The 17,121-nt window shown below is 39.9% G+C and overlaps 1 protein-coding gene across 2 annotated transcripts; it reads right to left on the reverse strand.

The window, feature by feature from the left end:
• Positions 1–8,490: 8,490 nt before the first annotated feature.
• CDKN2C (cyclin dependent kinase inhibitor 2C) lies at positions 8,491–15,766 on the reverse strand. 2 transcript variants are annotated; one of them, XM_032297073.1, is made up of 3 exons: positions 14,019–15,766; positions 13,424–13,563; positions 9,066–10,059 (listed from the first exon to the last, which is right to left on the reverse strand). In XM_032297073.1, the coding sequence occupies exons 2-3, from the start codon at positions 13,550–13,552 to the stop codon at positions 9,682–9,684; spliced, it is 507 nt and encodes a 168-aa protein (XP_032152964.1). In that variant the 5' UTR covers positions 13,553–13,563; positions 14,019–15,766; the 3' UTR covers positions 9,066–9,681. The 2 variants fall into 2 exon arrangements, with proteins under 2 accessions (XP_032152963.1, XP_032152964.1); XM_032297072.1 differs by lacking the exon at positions 14,019–15,766 and having other exon boundaries at positions 8,491–10,059; positions 13,424–13,965.
• Positions 15,767–17,121: the final 1,355 nt, after the last annotated feature.

Here is a 17,121-nt window from a genome sequence, read left to right on the forward strand (position 1 = left end):
ATAATGAAAGATATCTTTCAAAATACCTGCTTATGTATGGCTTTTACATTTTCTGTCCATAAGTCACTTTCCATTGTTCACTTGATATATTTGTTAGACACAAACACCCTCAGAGGTTACATGGTAGAAAAGCAAACATTTTGAGGTAGCTTTTCCTTTTTCTTCTCAATAAGGAAAGGTTTCCATAGGACATTTAAATCCAAATCATAGCCTTCTATAAGATTTTCTGTAATAAGGCTGCTTTTGGGTGCAATCTGCACCACACACTACTATGCACTTGCTTATACCCTGTTTACTTTCTAGTTGCTATAATATGTCATATGTAAACTTTATTTACCCAAATCATTTTTAAGTTCCTTGAGATCCAACATGGATTTTCTATTGCTGTGTATTCCTGTAATAGTGGCCATTTATTAAAGGCTTACTGAGTATCAGAAACTTTGCACACATTTCATTTATTATTTACAATAATAACATGGCAAATTAGGTATTATTATCCCCATTTCACAGATGTGGAAAGCCTCAGATATAATTAGTCCCAAGACTGTAAACCTATTAAGTAACCATAATGATGGGTCCTTAATGTGTGATTGTTGAGTTAACGGATTTGTGGTAGTTTTCCTGAAAGATCTTTCCATCTGGCCATAGTGCAGTAGAAAAAGACACCAGCTTGTATCCTTATGCTATAAATTACTAGCCTGTGACTGTGGACAAGTTACTTAGCATCATCAAATCTGAGTTCCTGATTTGTAAAATGGGATAATAAAGCCCAATCCATAAAGGAGTCATAAATATTAAACTAAGTCATACAGATGCAAAATAAATATTGATTTATTAACTTGCTTATGGGTTTCTCTTCTCTCACTGAAACATGCACTGAATAAATAAGTGAATAAATTAAGAAGTACCAAAAAAAGGCATTTATCAAAGTATCTTTTTGTATAAACATCTTCAGATCATCCTCTCAGATCAATTACTATTACACTTGTAAATGGAGACCACTTGTTTTTAGCATGTTCAGATCCTTTTCCTAAATATCTAGGATTTTATTTCCTCCTATTAGAGAAGAGACCAGTAATCTTTTAATCTAATGGGAAGATATTTAAATACTTTTTTCACCACTCCTTTTCCCCAAATTAGTAGATGATTTTTGTGTGAGGGGATTTTTCTGTCAGGTGATTTAATATCATTGTTGTTGTGTAGCTTGAATTTTATGTCTGATGTTTTGATCTTCTTTCTCTTCAGCATGTTTTGTTGCTGAGTAGAGAAACCTCACAATAGCCATAGACTGTTCTATTGTTTAAATTCTATGTATTTAAACTCAAAACAATGATATAAAACATGACTTTAATATCTTTGTTTGTAGAAGACAAAAAAGTGCTACTAAAAATTCCCAGATCTCCATCCTAGTAATTCAAAACAGAATATTTTCCTTAGACGGCACTAATCTTTGACACTCTTTTATGCTGGTAAGCCAAAATCTCTACTTGCTGATCTTAGGGCATGGTGCACAATCTTTCAATAAGGTTTGATGAACCAACAAGTATTCTGGAGTACTTTTTGAGGAAATTTTAAAAATTAGAATATTAATAAGTTAATATGTATCATTATAGATAATAGTCATATGTTTGAAGAACTGTGCATTTAGAACCTTTAAAATATGATAAACCCTTTTTTAAAAAATGAAAGCAATCATTGGTCTTCAGCTAATGTTGTTATGTACAATTCTCTATTATATTGCCAAATTAATATTTTACTTATGACATCTGTGATGTCCCTCTGGACTAAAAAGACATACATATACTTTTTCTGTTAACTGTCTTTATATAGTTATTTGCTTTTCCAGTAGGTGCATGGTATATTTAAACAACTGCAGGCAATTTATACTAGCTCAGAGTCATTTTGATCAGTCTTGAACAAATTAACCAGCATTCAGTCAGTTCAGTGTTCTCTCCTATGTGGCCTTACTCCGGCTTCACATTGAATAGTCCCTCAGTTTAGTCCAGATCACCAACTGTATCCATTTACCCTTTCAGAATGGTGTTGTGCTTGCTATTTTTAGATAGAATATGTGTCTGCTGTATGTTAGTAAAACATGTAAATTATATATGTAATTTATACATAAGTAGTGTGTTTTTCTACTGTGTTTCAAAAGCATTATCCAAATGAAAATGGTAAAAAACACTTCACATACAACTGGAAAATGTTCCATACCAAGAAAATTAATTGGTTTAGATTTACCATTATGATGCAATGAAGAAAATTTTTTTGGTCTTGTTTGCCCTGCTTTTGGATTCTTGGGTAAATGTGTTTTACTGGTCTTTTTTTGTCCTGGCTTTTGGATTCTTTAGGAAATTGTCTATCATGTTATTAAATTAACCTACAGGCATTGCTATATAAAACATTTAAAATATTCATTATTCCTCTTGTCACTATCATACTTTCATTTCTAATGTTTGAAATTTCTAAATTGTGGATAAATGGCTTTTTAATATGCCTCATGACAAGCTTTTGAAACATTAACTTAGGTAGAACAAGGATCTGCATTGGTGTTGTCAGTTCTAAGATTTTAATTATATTTCCCAGGATCATTAATTAAAATGATTTAACCTATATCCAAAAAATTATCAGCTTATATTTCTGTAGTAGATCATAATTTGTCATCTTAAAATAGTAATGGGAAGTGAATTGATAGTATTTGTTCCACATCCATTTGCTTAGTACTGAACTTTAGTAAGAAATATCTCAACATACACACATATACATAAGGATACTCATATAGGACAGGACCACAACATTATTTTGATTAGCTGCTTAGTGCCGACTATATACTTGTGGATAAACATAGCAAACCTTGGTCCATGTACAAAGTGTAAAATATAGCTAGAAAATAACAAACACTACAATTAAAATGTGTAATTTACCAGTAGGAATAATTTATTTTTTAAAAATTGCTTTGAATTTCATACCATAGTCTTTTCCTCATATTTTTCTGTATTAACAATTTAACTTTTTCTTAAAATGATTACTCTTATCAATATGACAAATTAAAATGTGTTATTTTCTGAAGATCACAAATTAAGATTTTCTAGAACTGAATTCGATGCTGAAAATCTCAGTATGTGTTTAAATATTAAATATCATAAAATATTTCAACTAATTTATATGTCAAACATAAATACACAATTGATGTAATCTAATGTACATTTTTTTCACTTAACTTTATTTTAAATACAATATAGACTGAATACTTTTTCACTCATAGGCCTATGATAAGTTTGAATTAATGGATATACTAGCTACTTTTTAGCATCATTAAATATGACTTTAAAAGGAAGTAATGTTTGTTAATAGGCAAACAGATGGCTGAAGAATCAGGAATAAAGAAGTACTGGAAACGTCTATCTATATGCTATTTTTGTTCATCACCTAAAATATGGAGAAAAAAATGCAGATAATTTTTTTTTAAAGTGAGATGGACAGCCAAAACTATACTTGATAGTATAGTGAAATATTTTCTAAACCATTGTTTTTAATTCTGTTTTGAAAAAGAGACTCTGGAGTGATCAATTACTTTTATATCTCATGATGATTATTATATATTATCGTTCATAGTTAAAAAGCATACCACAATATACAGTATTGTCTATGTGAATATTGAAACAAAGAATATTATCTTGTTAATCATCAAATGCTGATTAATTTAACAATTTGATACTATTTATTCTTCTAACATGTGTTTTTTTCATCTTGAATCATCACCACACTATAACATTCTTGCTGATTTGCAAATTAATTATTTTAGGCCTTTGAAATGTTAGCATTTATTCATAGCTGTTCCAAAGTTTGACAAAAATAAGAATACATGTTCATTTTTAAATGGCCTGTATAGGTTTGGTGTGAAGTGCCTGAATTAGCAGAATGGGTATCAGAATGCTGATATATCACCGAGGACAGTTACTTTTTATGAAAATTATCTGAAGGAGAAAACTATGAACAAGAATTCCCAGAAAAGTTCCAAAATATAAGACAAGGATATATTGTTATATTAGCTGTGCATGGAATAGCTAAATTACTAAAAATCAGTAAGTTTTTATTTATTTATTTGTTTACTTTAGAAAATCATGTTTCCAAAGCATAAATTTTAAACTCAAGACAAACTTCTTTACCAGCCAGTTGTGCAGGCTGTCCACTGAGAAAGAACAGGGAGTGGATTGTATTTTAATATAGTTGTGATAAATAATTTAGTTGCATTTCTAGATTAAAAATTCAACATTAAAAGATGTTGGCAGTTTTCCTTTTTATGTGATATTTCACTATTCATACAAGTAATCTGAAAATCTAAGACATATAATGAAAATAAAATTCGCAAGATACTGCTTTATATGGTCAAGATAAAGTATCAGCTTTTTCTAAGTAACTACTTTTAGTTACTTAGAAAATTTAAAGAGCAGAAGCTTCTGTCTCCAAAAATGTTCGGGAAGATTTGTGAGTTTTTCATGCATCAGTTTCAGAAACTGTTCCATTATTTTCATGTTAAAAAACAATATCACTTTATGCTAAATTAAATGCGTCTGAAGTCCTAGTAAATTATTTCTTTCACAGCATGGCTTGTATGTAGCATTTCTTCTTAGTGCTCAAAAGAAATGACGTGTAGTTGGATAAGGATTGGTGGTTTTTTACTTCCTCCCCCAAAGAGCTGATGTTTTTGGCTGGTTGTTTTTTGTTTTTGTTTTTATTTGGTGGGGGCGGGGGAGACATGAGAGAAGAGGAAAAGGCTGTATTTAGAATTACTGAACAGGCCTACACTAAAATTCTTCCTTGTCCGATGAGGATGAAAGCTGGGAGAGAGAGGTGAGGTGGAACAATTGAAGTGTAATAGCATCTTTGTAGTTTTTAAAATGCACAATTTCTCCCCCGGTCTCCGGTCCCCCTCCTCGTATGTGCTGGTACCTCTGGACGGTTCAGAAGCCATTTTAGAACTCAGGAAGCAAAATATGTGAGTTCGACTGTGCTTCTGCAGGTGCTATGGTGGCAAGGATAACCTTTGCTCGCTTGCCGGGTGTGTTACCATGCTGTTATTTAATGTCTTTGAGAATTAAAGACAGCACAGAAAATTCCAAACCCACATCCTAACACCTGAAGCTCGCACAATGTTTCTAGAACAAATGACAAAACATTTCACTGGAACCTTAGTTTAGCAAGTCTATATCCAGATCTGGGGATTAAAAAAAAAAAAAAATTGTTTTGAGGCATCGTTGATGATCCATACAGTACTCTATTTTCAAAACTATTCCGGGTTGAAAAAATACCCCTTTCTTGGTGTTTTGCGCACCCGAGCCCTGAAGTTCACGGTGTTTCAGGAGGAGGGTCTTTTGGAATTGAACGTGCAATTTCAGTCCGGAACATCCAGTAATTTGTGGAAGTGGGTGTTGAGGGGGGCAGACAAAACTGTAGGGTAACTTCCCGAATAGTCTGAGGGGCTAAGAAGCCAGAGAGGCGTTTGCCTCCTCGCAACTGGACGCGAGGCTCAGAGCCCGGCTGTCCTCAGCTGTCAGGGGGGAGGGGAAGGGAGTGCTGGCGACGGCGTCGGGCGCCGCTCGCTCAGCAGACCCGCCGCGTCCCGCCGCCAGCTCACCTCCGCGAAGAGCTAGGCACTCACCGGCCCGCTGGCCCTTGCTCCCCGGCCGGTCTCCGGCCCCAGTCCTCAGGCACAGGTCGCCAGAACCGTCCGGTGGGATGGCTGCCGCCTCCTCGGGGACCGCTGCCTGAGGGCCAGGGCCGGGGTCGCCTGGCCGCCCCGGGAACCCGCAGTCCCCGGGGCGCTGCGCCCGCGGCCAGGAGGCGCCGGCGCCCGCTCCGCCTCCCCGCCCCCCGCTCCCCGCTCCCGCCTCCCGCCTGCGGCGCGGTGCTCCTGCTCGCCCCGGCCGGCTGCGCGGCCGCGCACACACTTACTCTGAGGGCGCCTCCAAGGTTACCCGCGGGTGGGGGCTGGGGCAGGCTCCGGCCGCTGGCCTCCTTCGCTGCTTTCCTATCGCTGCGGCCCTTCTGCTGCTCCAGGGCCACCGGGATCCAAACCCCAGCGCAGAAAACCCTTCAAAGTTCGGGGAGGGAAGTCAAGCTGAGAGGCAGGCCGGCGTCTGGGCTGGGGGCGGCCTTAGTTGGCTCCTAGTGCCCCGACAGCTGGGTCAGGCGAGGTCGCGGCAGGAGGGGGTTGTGGCTCCGGCTGGCGCGCTCGGTGCGGCGCAAGCTGGGCCGGGGGCAGCGCACGGGGGCTGCAGGCAGCACCGAGGCGTCCGAGGCGCCCCGGGCCCGTAGGGGGGCAGAGACAAGCGGACGGCCAGACCTGCCGAGAAAACTAACTAAATAAAAGGAGACTGTTATTTAAGGCGCGGAAATTTGAAATATTTGGACAGGAAGAGAAAAGAAAAGAAACCTTAGCGAGGGAGGGGAAAAAAACGCGAGCTAACGGTTTTGAAGCTCCCCCACCCCCTCCCCGGGCTTTTCTGCGCGCCCTAAGGGAGCTCTGGGCTCCAGCTTCCTCACTAGGGCCCCGGGGGCTGGAGCTGGAGTCTGGAGAAGGATTTTCAGAGGGACAGAAAAGATGTCTTCGCAGCCCCTCGGTAGAGGGCTTGGGTTGGCTACGGGCAGCGCTTTACCCGAGGTCTCAGGCGGGAAGTTTGTCTCCTGCCTCTCACTATGTTCCTGCATGGATCTGTTTTCATGGGACTGCCATATAAAAGCAGAATGGTCTCCAGAGACCGAGACAGGGACTTTCCCCCTTAGCCTTTGGATGAAGGTTGTTTAGGGCAGCCAGGAAGGCTGCGAGCACGACCGTTTCTTGCTCCAGTACTGTGATTGTCCGGCGCCTATGGACTATTTACTTCTACCCCCGGCAAAAGCCGAAAGCACCTTTTTGAGAACTGAGATTTCGAAACCAGTCCTGGGCCACTGACTACACAACGTTCTTTGATCAATACGATAAGGGAAATATATCATATTGCTTTCCTGGGACAGAATACTTAATCTACTTATTGATCAGTCTCCCACTGTGGTGTGTGTGTAAATGAACTCATCGCACCATTGCAAGATACATAATGTTTATCAAAACTATTAATCACTACCAAAATATGATATAAAAAAAAAAAAACACTTTGCTTAGCAGTTCGGGGACCAGAACGTGGACCGGGGTCATGTTAGTACCCCTCACCCCAGGTGTAAGCCTGGCTGCAGCTTACTGGGCAAAGGCTAAGCCCAAGTTTCCCGCTGTGGATGCGGACACAGCAGTGAATAACTGAATTTGAGAGCGCATCCTCTGCTTTGTATCCTCTATCCTTACAACAGCGTCGTCCCCTGGAGCTCTGGGCACTCCATTAGTTAGCCCTTGCACCCCCACTCTCTGCATCTGAATAAGTTCAGACCCCTCTCTCCCCACCTCAAGTCGCTAAAAATAGGGACCCAGCAGCACTGTTTCATCCATCCTATACATTTCGGCATGTTTAAGAGGCTTACAGAATATTGTTGAGGTTTTTGAGATTGAATAATGGCTTTTCATATTTCCTAGAGGGGACCACATAACTCATTTCTAAAATACTTAGATTAGCAAAGCTACTTCCTGCACAGAGCCAGAGTAATATGGCGATGTATTAATGCCTAACAAATTTTAGGCTGATGAAAAGATAGCGTCCTTTCTTCTATTGTGCTCCGACCATCCGAGAACAAAGCAACTGCAGAAGTACTGCTCTTTTGCTTTATGAACGTCCTATGCATTTATATTTGAAACCTCTAAAGGGAAATTTTACTTTATTAAATAAATGCCGAGACATGTTGGATGCTGTGAAATCCATTAAACTGGATTTTAAAATCATAAACGCCCATCTTTACAGTTGTAACTTATAAGAAGGGCTCTTTTTAAAAAATTACTTTGTTAGAGTGTTTTGTTCAAAAATATTCGGCGTATTGAAGTAGTATATTTTGTATATTGACTCTATTTTAAAATCCAAAGTACACTATTACTTCAAAACCATCTCAATCCCTACTTTTTTCTTAAATAAGTGTTTTAATTTTGTTGCCATCAAAAATAAATTTATTTAGTAATTTGTGGTTAAAGGTGTCAGAGGATGAAGTCTTTTTGCACTAAGGGGATGTAAATTTTACTACAAAATTAAAAGGATTAACCTTTTCCTCCTATATTCTTTTATACTATCACGGAAAATAAATTATTGAAAACCACTTGCCTGCAACCCAGCCATTCCAATCCTTGTTAGGTCAGGCATCAGAAACATGTCCTTCAATAAACCTTGAGGTACTTTGTTCTTTTTGAAGTGAGGGCAGAGAGCTTATGAAGAAAGAGGGAACTTTCACTTAAAGTATCTTTGATCGTGTAGGAGATGATGAATAAAATATGAATTTGTAAATGATAACTGCATTGAAATCCGTTGTTGAAAACTATAAATTAAAATGACAGAGTAATAGTTGCTGGAAAATCATCTTGGAAATTTAATATTTCTACTTCCTTCAAAAATATTTAAAAACTTTTTTTCAGGTAAATGTGCTCCTAAAAAGATTGTATACTCTTTTACTGAAAAGTTTTCTGGAAATTAAGTACCATTTGTGGGAGTGGCTCATTTATTATTTTAAAAGTTTCTACATTTATTTTTCTGCAGATCTTAAAAAGTTATGACCTTTATATATAATTTATACAGTTGTATTGCTGTGTTTTTCATTCCCTAAAAATTGGTATTTGCACTTTAATACTTAAACATTTTGTAGTTTTACATTACTTACACTCAGGGAGAAAAAGTCTACATTACACTTAGTATATTTATGATATAAGTTTGGAAAATATATTATTTAACCATTTGCTTCATTTTGTGATTAAAAATCAATTAGTGGTAAGCACTTTTAAGGTGGTATTTTCTTTTAAAACTGGGTTTTAGAGCTAAAATATGTTTTCATATCGCTACTTTTGAACTCTGTCCTTCAACTATTTGACTTAACGTCAGAAAAAGGGAAGATTGAACATCAGGGAAATTCACACTGAAATTGCAGGCTTGATCTTCAACAACAACAACAACAAAAAAAGGTGTCCTTACTTTGTTTTAAAGCAGAAATACTAGGCACCAAAATGGACGGTTCATGGGTAAAGGATGAAAACAATAACTGAATCATCAAGAGAATATGTCTAGTTTTCCCGTTGGTCTACTTTTTCTAGTGTAAAGACTTAAGACATCAGTAACTTTTAGTACAGTTCTCATTAGCAAGTGGCAAATTGTGTATGGGTTATAGAGGAGGGAAAATCACAGAAAAACGTTGTCCTGTTTTGAAAGAGTTTTAATTAGGCAAAGAAGCATCAGGACAAACCATTTTAAAAACATAATCTTCAAGCTGGGTGTTCAGACTGGCAAAAGGGGAAGCAAGGAAAAAGCCAAGGAAAGATAAAATATTCAGAAGACAGTCAAAGCTATTTGCAATTACATGTTAGAACAGATTTTGCAGGTGAAAAAGATGTTGCTTAAATATATTCATAAACCTGTTGTAAGATTTTCACTTATGCAGTTTCAGCAAATTTGGCTGCTTAAAATATGACAGAACTGTATTTTAACAAATGACATTAAAAGTCAGGATAGACACCCAATTAATTGATAAAGTAGAGGCAATGTGGGGGAGCCCTCCCCACATTTATTGAAGATTTATGGCTCCCCCAGCCCCATTTGCCTGCATCAGGCTAACAACCTCGTTTCTCCCATAGAGCCTGGCCAAATCGCAGGCGGTGTCCCCCTTATGGTTCCGATGCCCCACATTGCTGGCCGTGTGCTTCACCAGGAACTCCACCACCGGGAGGTGGCCTTCTTTGGCAGCCAAGTGCAAGGGCAGGTTCCCTTCATTATCCTCGATGTTAACATCAGCTTGAAACTCCAGTAAAGTCTGTAAAGTGTCCAGGAAACCTGCTCTGGCTGCATCATGAATGACAGCGAAGCCAGTTCGGTCTTTCAAATCAGGATTAGCACCTCTCAGTAGTAGTCTCCTGGCAATCTCGGGATTTCCAAGTTTCATAACCTGGAAAAGAAGTACAAATGGTAGAATCCTTCAAGTGCTCGTGCTACAGAAATATTTTTAAATATCTACCTGTCCTTCCATTTATGTAACTATTTTTTATGGAGTACTTGGGGAAGACCCATAGAATGAGGCTTGAAGCAGTCAAATGCAGAAAGTGCTAGTAGGTGAAAGTAGAAGACAACTTCTAAAAATTGAGCTTCTATGATGGAACATCTTAAATGGGCCCAAAAGTAGACTAAATTGATCAATAGGATAGAATTTGTGCAATATGTATAGCATTTACTAACAATTCAGTTCTCTATGTTCTATGAAGAGTTATGTAATTTCATGAATTTATTAAAATAAAAGAAATGGAATTTTGGATTTAAATAAGAATCTCCTCTGTTTGTTTGTTCATTCTCATAAAATGTGCCTGTGATATTAATTCTAGAAAATCAAATGTGGTTAAACTTTATTTTCTAAGTAGCTACTGCAAACAAATAAGGATGTTGAGTTTCTCTAAACCAATTCCATCAGCTAGTGTAAAAATGATGTCTTAAAAATCCAGGCCTGACATTTTCTTAAATGGTCAAATTTTACAAGTTCCCTCCAAATAGATAGAGCTCCAAATTTTCAGGCATTTCTTAAAAAATATTTTTTCTTTGCAAGTTATTTAATATTGGCTACTAGGTGTATTCAATGCTTAGAATCCTTCATTTTGAAGTTACAAAACATTACTCATTATTAAGATGTGAAATAAACCACAGTGTTCTAAATTGCATATCAATTTATATAAAACTAAGTTCCTGATATGCCTTGTATCACAATAGGAAATTATTATATGACAACTGTTCTTGAAAATAATGAAATAGTCATTCTATTACATTCAAACTGTTTCTCAAAGTTCTGACAAGCCTCCTGATTTTCAAGTGAAAAAAAGAAGAAAAAGTAAGATATTTAATGGGTGTTTTGGGACACGGACAGCCTTGTCTTGTGGTTTAAGCTCATTGAATAATCAACTGGTGATCCTGTGTTAGTTCCTTTTTCAGTTATTATCAAGCATTTAAGGAATAGCTATTTGTAAACTGCCAACATTTTAAAAGTCAGAATGTGGTATTAACGCTTGCTATCAACATGCAAATAATTCACATAACAAAGATTATCTACTGTTGTTTGAATATATTTCACTCTATTAGTGCTCTCTTATAAAGTATCTTGTAGAACAGCATGCAAGTATAAAATATATATAATTTAGCTGTGAAAAAATATTACTTTCATTGATGTGTCACACATTTTCAGCATTTACTGGTTTCATTTATATTTAAGTATATTCATAATCTAAATTTATAATAAATAGCTTGCATAATAGATACTCAGTGTTTATGAAATTAAATACTAATGGAAAATACAAAGTCGATCTATCTTTTTTAAATGTTTAAGAAATAATCTATTCACACATTAAATAATAAAATATATTTAGAATTAATAATATCTTATAAATGCAACTATGTAGATGGACAAGATATTAAGCTCCCCCGTTGATAAAACTCTGTTGACTTTTAGTTCTTCCTTTGGAGCAGTGCTAAAAAGTGATACATAATTTATATTTTTCAAGAACTTCAATGAAACATACTTTTTAAAAATTGATATCACCACAACTGTCTCTAAAGATTTAGGCATAGTTAAGGACCTGGAATGAGAAAAATAAGAGATAGATCCTTGGATCTTTGTAAAGCAAAGGTACGATTAAGGCCTTTAATATTAACCTAATAGAAAAATGTACTCTAGGAAGGTAGAAAAGGCTTTTGAAATTGAATTAAACAAACATAACTGTAGAAGAAAATTCATCTTTTTCACAGAAAATAATGGTAATATTGGAAATGATTTTGAAGAAAGTTCTTTCTTGACTTATGACACAACTTCAGAATCAGGATTATACATATTGAAAATGAGCCTTGAAACTCCTGTTTCTGTGTGTGTGTGTATTTCATTATACGTACTAGGACTAAGCCACAATAAGTGAGTTGTACCTTGATAAGTATGTTTAATATAAACAAGATTGCAAAGTTGTATTTAAAATATTTGTCAAAACTTTTTTAAAGAATAGTATTAATCTCCCAGTCTTCGTGTTCGTCAAAAATCCTGTAAAATCTTATTGTGAACATGGGTTAAGTAGCTTATTCTTTGTGAAATTTACATAATCTTTTGAGTTTTCAAAAGGAAACTTTTCAGTATATTAAATTTGTTACCTTGCTATCATCACTAAACCTGTTTAAAACTACTAGGTAAAAAAAATAATTTCTTAATGTAGCAGAAATAACAAGATAAATAATTTAGTATCTGTGCATAAACTTCCTTAATACTGAAATTTTTGCAAGGCCAGTGTATTCTGATTGAAAATGTACAGACCGTATGGACTTTGTTTGTTAATAGTATATTTCCTGTCACTTAAATTTTTAATTCTTGTAACTGAAACAAAGCCCTCTAAAAACCCTCTCCCTACTGGGTTTTCAACAACAGCTTCAAGTGTTGCATTTCCAAATAAGAATAGCTCATAAGAATATCATCAGAACTCTGATAAAGCAACTGTTTTAGACTATATTGTCATTTTTCTGTTTCTAAGCCTTTCTTCTAAGTTACATGATAACATTCAGAAGAGAAAAAAATTATCAGGTACAATACTTGGCAGCTGGACATGTGTCAATTGTTGCCTGTAAATCTAATTACTGAAAATTAGAGCACACCACGGCTTGACCGTAGAGACAAAGACACTGCAGCTGAGCTCTGATTAGAAAATTCAACTTTTTATTCCTCCCGACTCCTGAATTAGTGGATGGTATTACATTAACTGTGAAATGTACATCCTGTCCCAGTGCCCAAGCCACCCCTTCCAAACAAGGAAAGGTCGTTTGTCAAAACTTGAAGCATTTGAAGGAAAAACACCCTCACCAGTAGTCAAGAAAATTAACGATAAAGTCAATTATTGAGGGCAAAGTATGTGAAACCACTAATAGCAGTGTATTTACTACAAATAATAATCATAATAATGTGTTTACAAAGCTGTCTTTAAAAACAAAACAAAGCAAACAAACCTCGGCCCTACTATGACTACTTTAAAATCCCCACCATCACAAAAACATTCCAAAAACTAAGACCAAACCTCGACCCTACTTGATATCAAGGATGTTATTGGATTTGAGGAGTTTGTTCAAAGTACGTCATTTTGAGAAGTTGGATCCACTTAAAGATATAAAATATGGCAACCAACTAGGTTTAAAAACAGTGAAATTTTGTACCCCTGAAAGCATAAACGCTGTAATTCTAGAAACCCGGGTCACGTAGGCAACATTATTGACCTGTTTCCCCCACCTCTCTGAATACCAACCTGCAGCGCAGTCCTTCCAAATCCATTTTGTGCATTGACGTTTACATTATTTTGCAACAAACTAGTAAGTTGCTCTAGGTCCCCCCTGGCAGCTGCGGACGCCAACTCGTTCCCCCAAGGCTCGGCCATTCTTTAGGGTCCTGACGATCGGGAAAAGATGAATTAGTCGTTTTTCTTTTTCCCTTTTCCTTTGCTCCTAACCAGGCTGCATGATGGCATCGGAGACTGACAGAAAGACTGGGATGGTTAATCTGGAGTAGAGCTTGGTAGTAAATACTAGTAAGATCTGCCTGCCAAAAGCCCGCCCCTCGATTCACACGTGATTATTCAGCAAAACTGAGCCATTGGAGAGGGGCTCCTCGCCTCGCTTTTTAGCTTAACCCCTATGAAGAATTCTGACGACTCCACGGAGAGACACACAGACACATACATTCCTGGTTAATGACTCCAGACGTCAGATGTAGGCAGAGCTGTCACGTACCTACGCTACAGATCTCTATGAGGAGTGTGTGTGGAGACTTAAGGGACTAGATGGGGCAGAAAACACCGCGGAAGGAAAGACATTCGGGGGGGGGGAGAAAAGACATTCACCCACCCTTGTTCACGGTGGTGACTTGAGCCGTGTGCGGCAGAACTGCAGGGGCAGGTCCTCCAGGGGGCTCGGTTTCCATCCGTCTCGCCCGAGGGGTAGTCCCGGGTCCTCCGCTGCTGAGAGAGTGTCGCGGTGGCTGGATGCTGACGTGCTCCGGGGGGTTAAAAGATGATCGCCAAATGCGAACGGGAGTAGCAGTTCCGTGGCCCTCAAGTTACAGGTCGTAACGACTGCCCAGTGCTCTGGGCTTCTCCAGAAAAGCCTTTAGTCGCGTCCGGGCCAAGCAGTGAGCTAATGCCGCTCAGGAAAGCTCTGGAGCTCGCCCGCCAGGCAGCCGCAGCCCCGCCGAGCCTCAGAGGCCGTGGGAGCCGGGCTCGGCGCGCGTCTCCGGAGGCTGCCGGGCGTGCGGCGGGTCCCCGAGAAGCCCGTCATGCCGGCCCCGCCAGGTCCCGGGACTCCCGGCAGACTAAGGGTGGAGGAGAGCGATGCGGGAAGCGTCTAAGAAGCCCGGGCTGCTGGGGCAGCTCGTGGCAGCATTGCAGCTGCACTGGGCAGCCCCCCGGCAACTTCCCGCCTACGACCGAGCTCGTTCAGGCTTTCTGCGGTAGGCACTCATTGAGCTGCCGCCGTCGCCGTCCTTTCCCGGTTTTGTGGGGTCTCCGGAGATGGGGAGAGTCCGGGAAAGCGCAGGCCAAGTTCTGAGCAGGGGTAGTCGCCACAGTTCCAGAGCGCAGCCAGTCCCGCCGCCGTATCGGCGAGAGCTCAGCAGCTTCAACGCCCGGTGCCACTTCGCCAACCTCTCGCAGTCCCTGGCCTGTGCCCCTCTGCTGCGGACAGGGCAGCCGCCAGCCAGCTGTACCCTGGAGACGAGCCTGGCAGCACAGCTTCCTCCCTGGCCGCACCGCTCCCAGTGACAGTTTCTTTTGTAGCTGATCCCCTCCTAGATCGCTGGTCCCTGCTCCCTTCACCCCTATAGGCACTTGCGCGTCGCCAGTTTTTTTGCTTTTTTTCCTTCCCTCCCTCCCTTGCTGCTTTTTTCGCTGAAACAATTGCTGCTTCTGTTGCCTCTCAGAGACGGTGCCGGTTTCTTCTCCCTTTTTTCCGACCTCATCAGCTTTTTTTGAAAAGAAAAAAATTGAGCGCTTTTTGAGTTGAAAAACCCGCCCCCATTTTAACGGCAGAGTTTTAAGGAGGCTCGGCGGAGTTGCAGCGCCGCGGGAGCGGGAAGGCCGGGCACCGCCCACGCCCCGCCCTCCGCCCCGCTGGCGCTCGCGCTCGCCGCCTCGCAAGCTCCGCCCGCCGGCCCCGCGCCCTCACTCCCGCCTCCGGTTCCCCGCCTCCTCCCGTCTAGTCTCTCGCGCCGGCTCCCGCCCGCGGGCTAGGCGGCCTGGCCCCAGCTGGAGCGGGGTTCGGCCGCGCGAAGCCCGGCCTGCCCTTCTCCTCCTGCTGGCGGGTTGGGTCTGCGACGCGAACCCCCAGCTGCCTCGATTCCTGTGGGGGCGAGGGCGGGGGGTTGTTATTTAAGACGGTCTTGGAGGGCCGCAGGGCCTTTGAGGCTCGCAGCGCTAGTTGCGGGAAGGCGGAGAGCGAGCTGGCATAAAGGGAGTCGTTCTCCAGCTGTAGCGGGGCAGGTCGGCCCGCCTCAGAGCTCCCCCGCCAGGCTAGAAAAGTTCGGGCGGCCGGGCCTGCGGCTGCCGCTGCCTCCTCTAGGGCGCGCGCTTTGTAAACTCGGCTGCTTTGGCTGAGCCCTGGGCCTCGGCCGGCCTCGCACCTGCCAGATCCACGCAGACGGCTGCGGTGGGCAGAGGTGGCCCCGGGGGTGGAGGGAAAAATCCGGGCTGCCACTAAGCACAGTGCTCACAGAAAGCTAGTCTTGTATAGACTGAATTTTATGAAAACTTAAGTAGGTAAGAGATAATAACGAACTCTGAAGCCTTAATCAAGGACTAGAAACTGAAATAGTACAATTATTGGAGAAAAAGGAGAAAAGCAATCAAATTTAAAGCAAAATTTAAAATAAGTCGTGTGAAGTGTTTTCTAACAAAGCCATTTCTTTGTTGTCTAAGTTCTCTCACTTCTTAGAAGTGGCTTGGTTTTCCGGGGGTCTGGGGTTGGGGAGGGTGTCTAGATGTAAAGAAATGGTCTCCTAATCCTTTACTTAATCATCCGACACCAATTTCCATTACTTTTAACTTCCTCTTTTAGCTGTGTGAGATAGGCTAACTATTGCTTTCTATATTTTTATACTTTAAAAATATCCAACACGGTTGCATGATGCACCCAGTGGTCGAAATGAAACCAAGCAAAAAATGACAAGTCTAATTAGAACAGGCCTTTGGCAAGCGGATCCTCAAGCAATATCTGTACCCTTCTTCCTAAGTACACTGGGAGTATTAGCAACAAGACACACCAGAAACATCTGGATAATTATGTGGCAGCAGACTGGCTGATAGGTAGGAGAGTTGAAGCTGGGAAAAATCTGGCAGTGTTTTCTTTAACGTAATTGTTGAGAAAAAAAACTAGTTATTTTCTTAAATAACTAAACTTGAATTGTGAATCAAATGAGAACTACAGAACAAGAAATTAACTCTTACATATATTTAGACGTTTCAAGTAGAAACATTTAAGATTCCATTTATACCAGTAAGAAATAAATAATAATTTACTTTTGATTATTCTGGGAACTATGTAATCTTTTCATACAGCCAGAGGGTGTGATGACATAGTAGTACTGTTGGCTGGTAAGAGAGAACTGGTGTTAGTCCAATTTATGAGGGTTGCCTTCTAGCATTTATTATGGTTTCTCACTTAGAGATAAATTGTAAAGAGGAAGAATCTTAAATTGTATGATTATATAAAGTACAGGAAAACATGCTATAATTTTCATGAAATAAAATACTTTTTGCTGAACAACTCAGCAAATCAAACTCATGATAATTTAAGATATACACAGAGTTGTATTAAGATTTTTGGAGACCCTAAGCACTGAAAAGATTTTGATGTTCTACCACGTCTTCCTCATAAAGAAATAAAAATAACAGAACCCCAAAATAAGAGTTAAAAAGTCCAACAGAGTTCTGTTTTTTTCCCCATGATGGCTTCTTCA

This window comes from Sapajus apella, unplaced genomic scaffold (genome assembly GCF_009761245.1).
Source record: "Sapajus apella isolate SASKATOON/1434 unplaced genomic scaffold, GSC_monkey_1.0 scaffold36, whole genome shotgun sequence".
Taxonomy (NCBI): domain Eukaryota; kingdom Metazoa; phylum Chordata; class Mammalia; order Primates; family Cebidae; genus Sapajus; species Sapajus apella.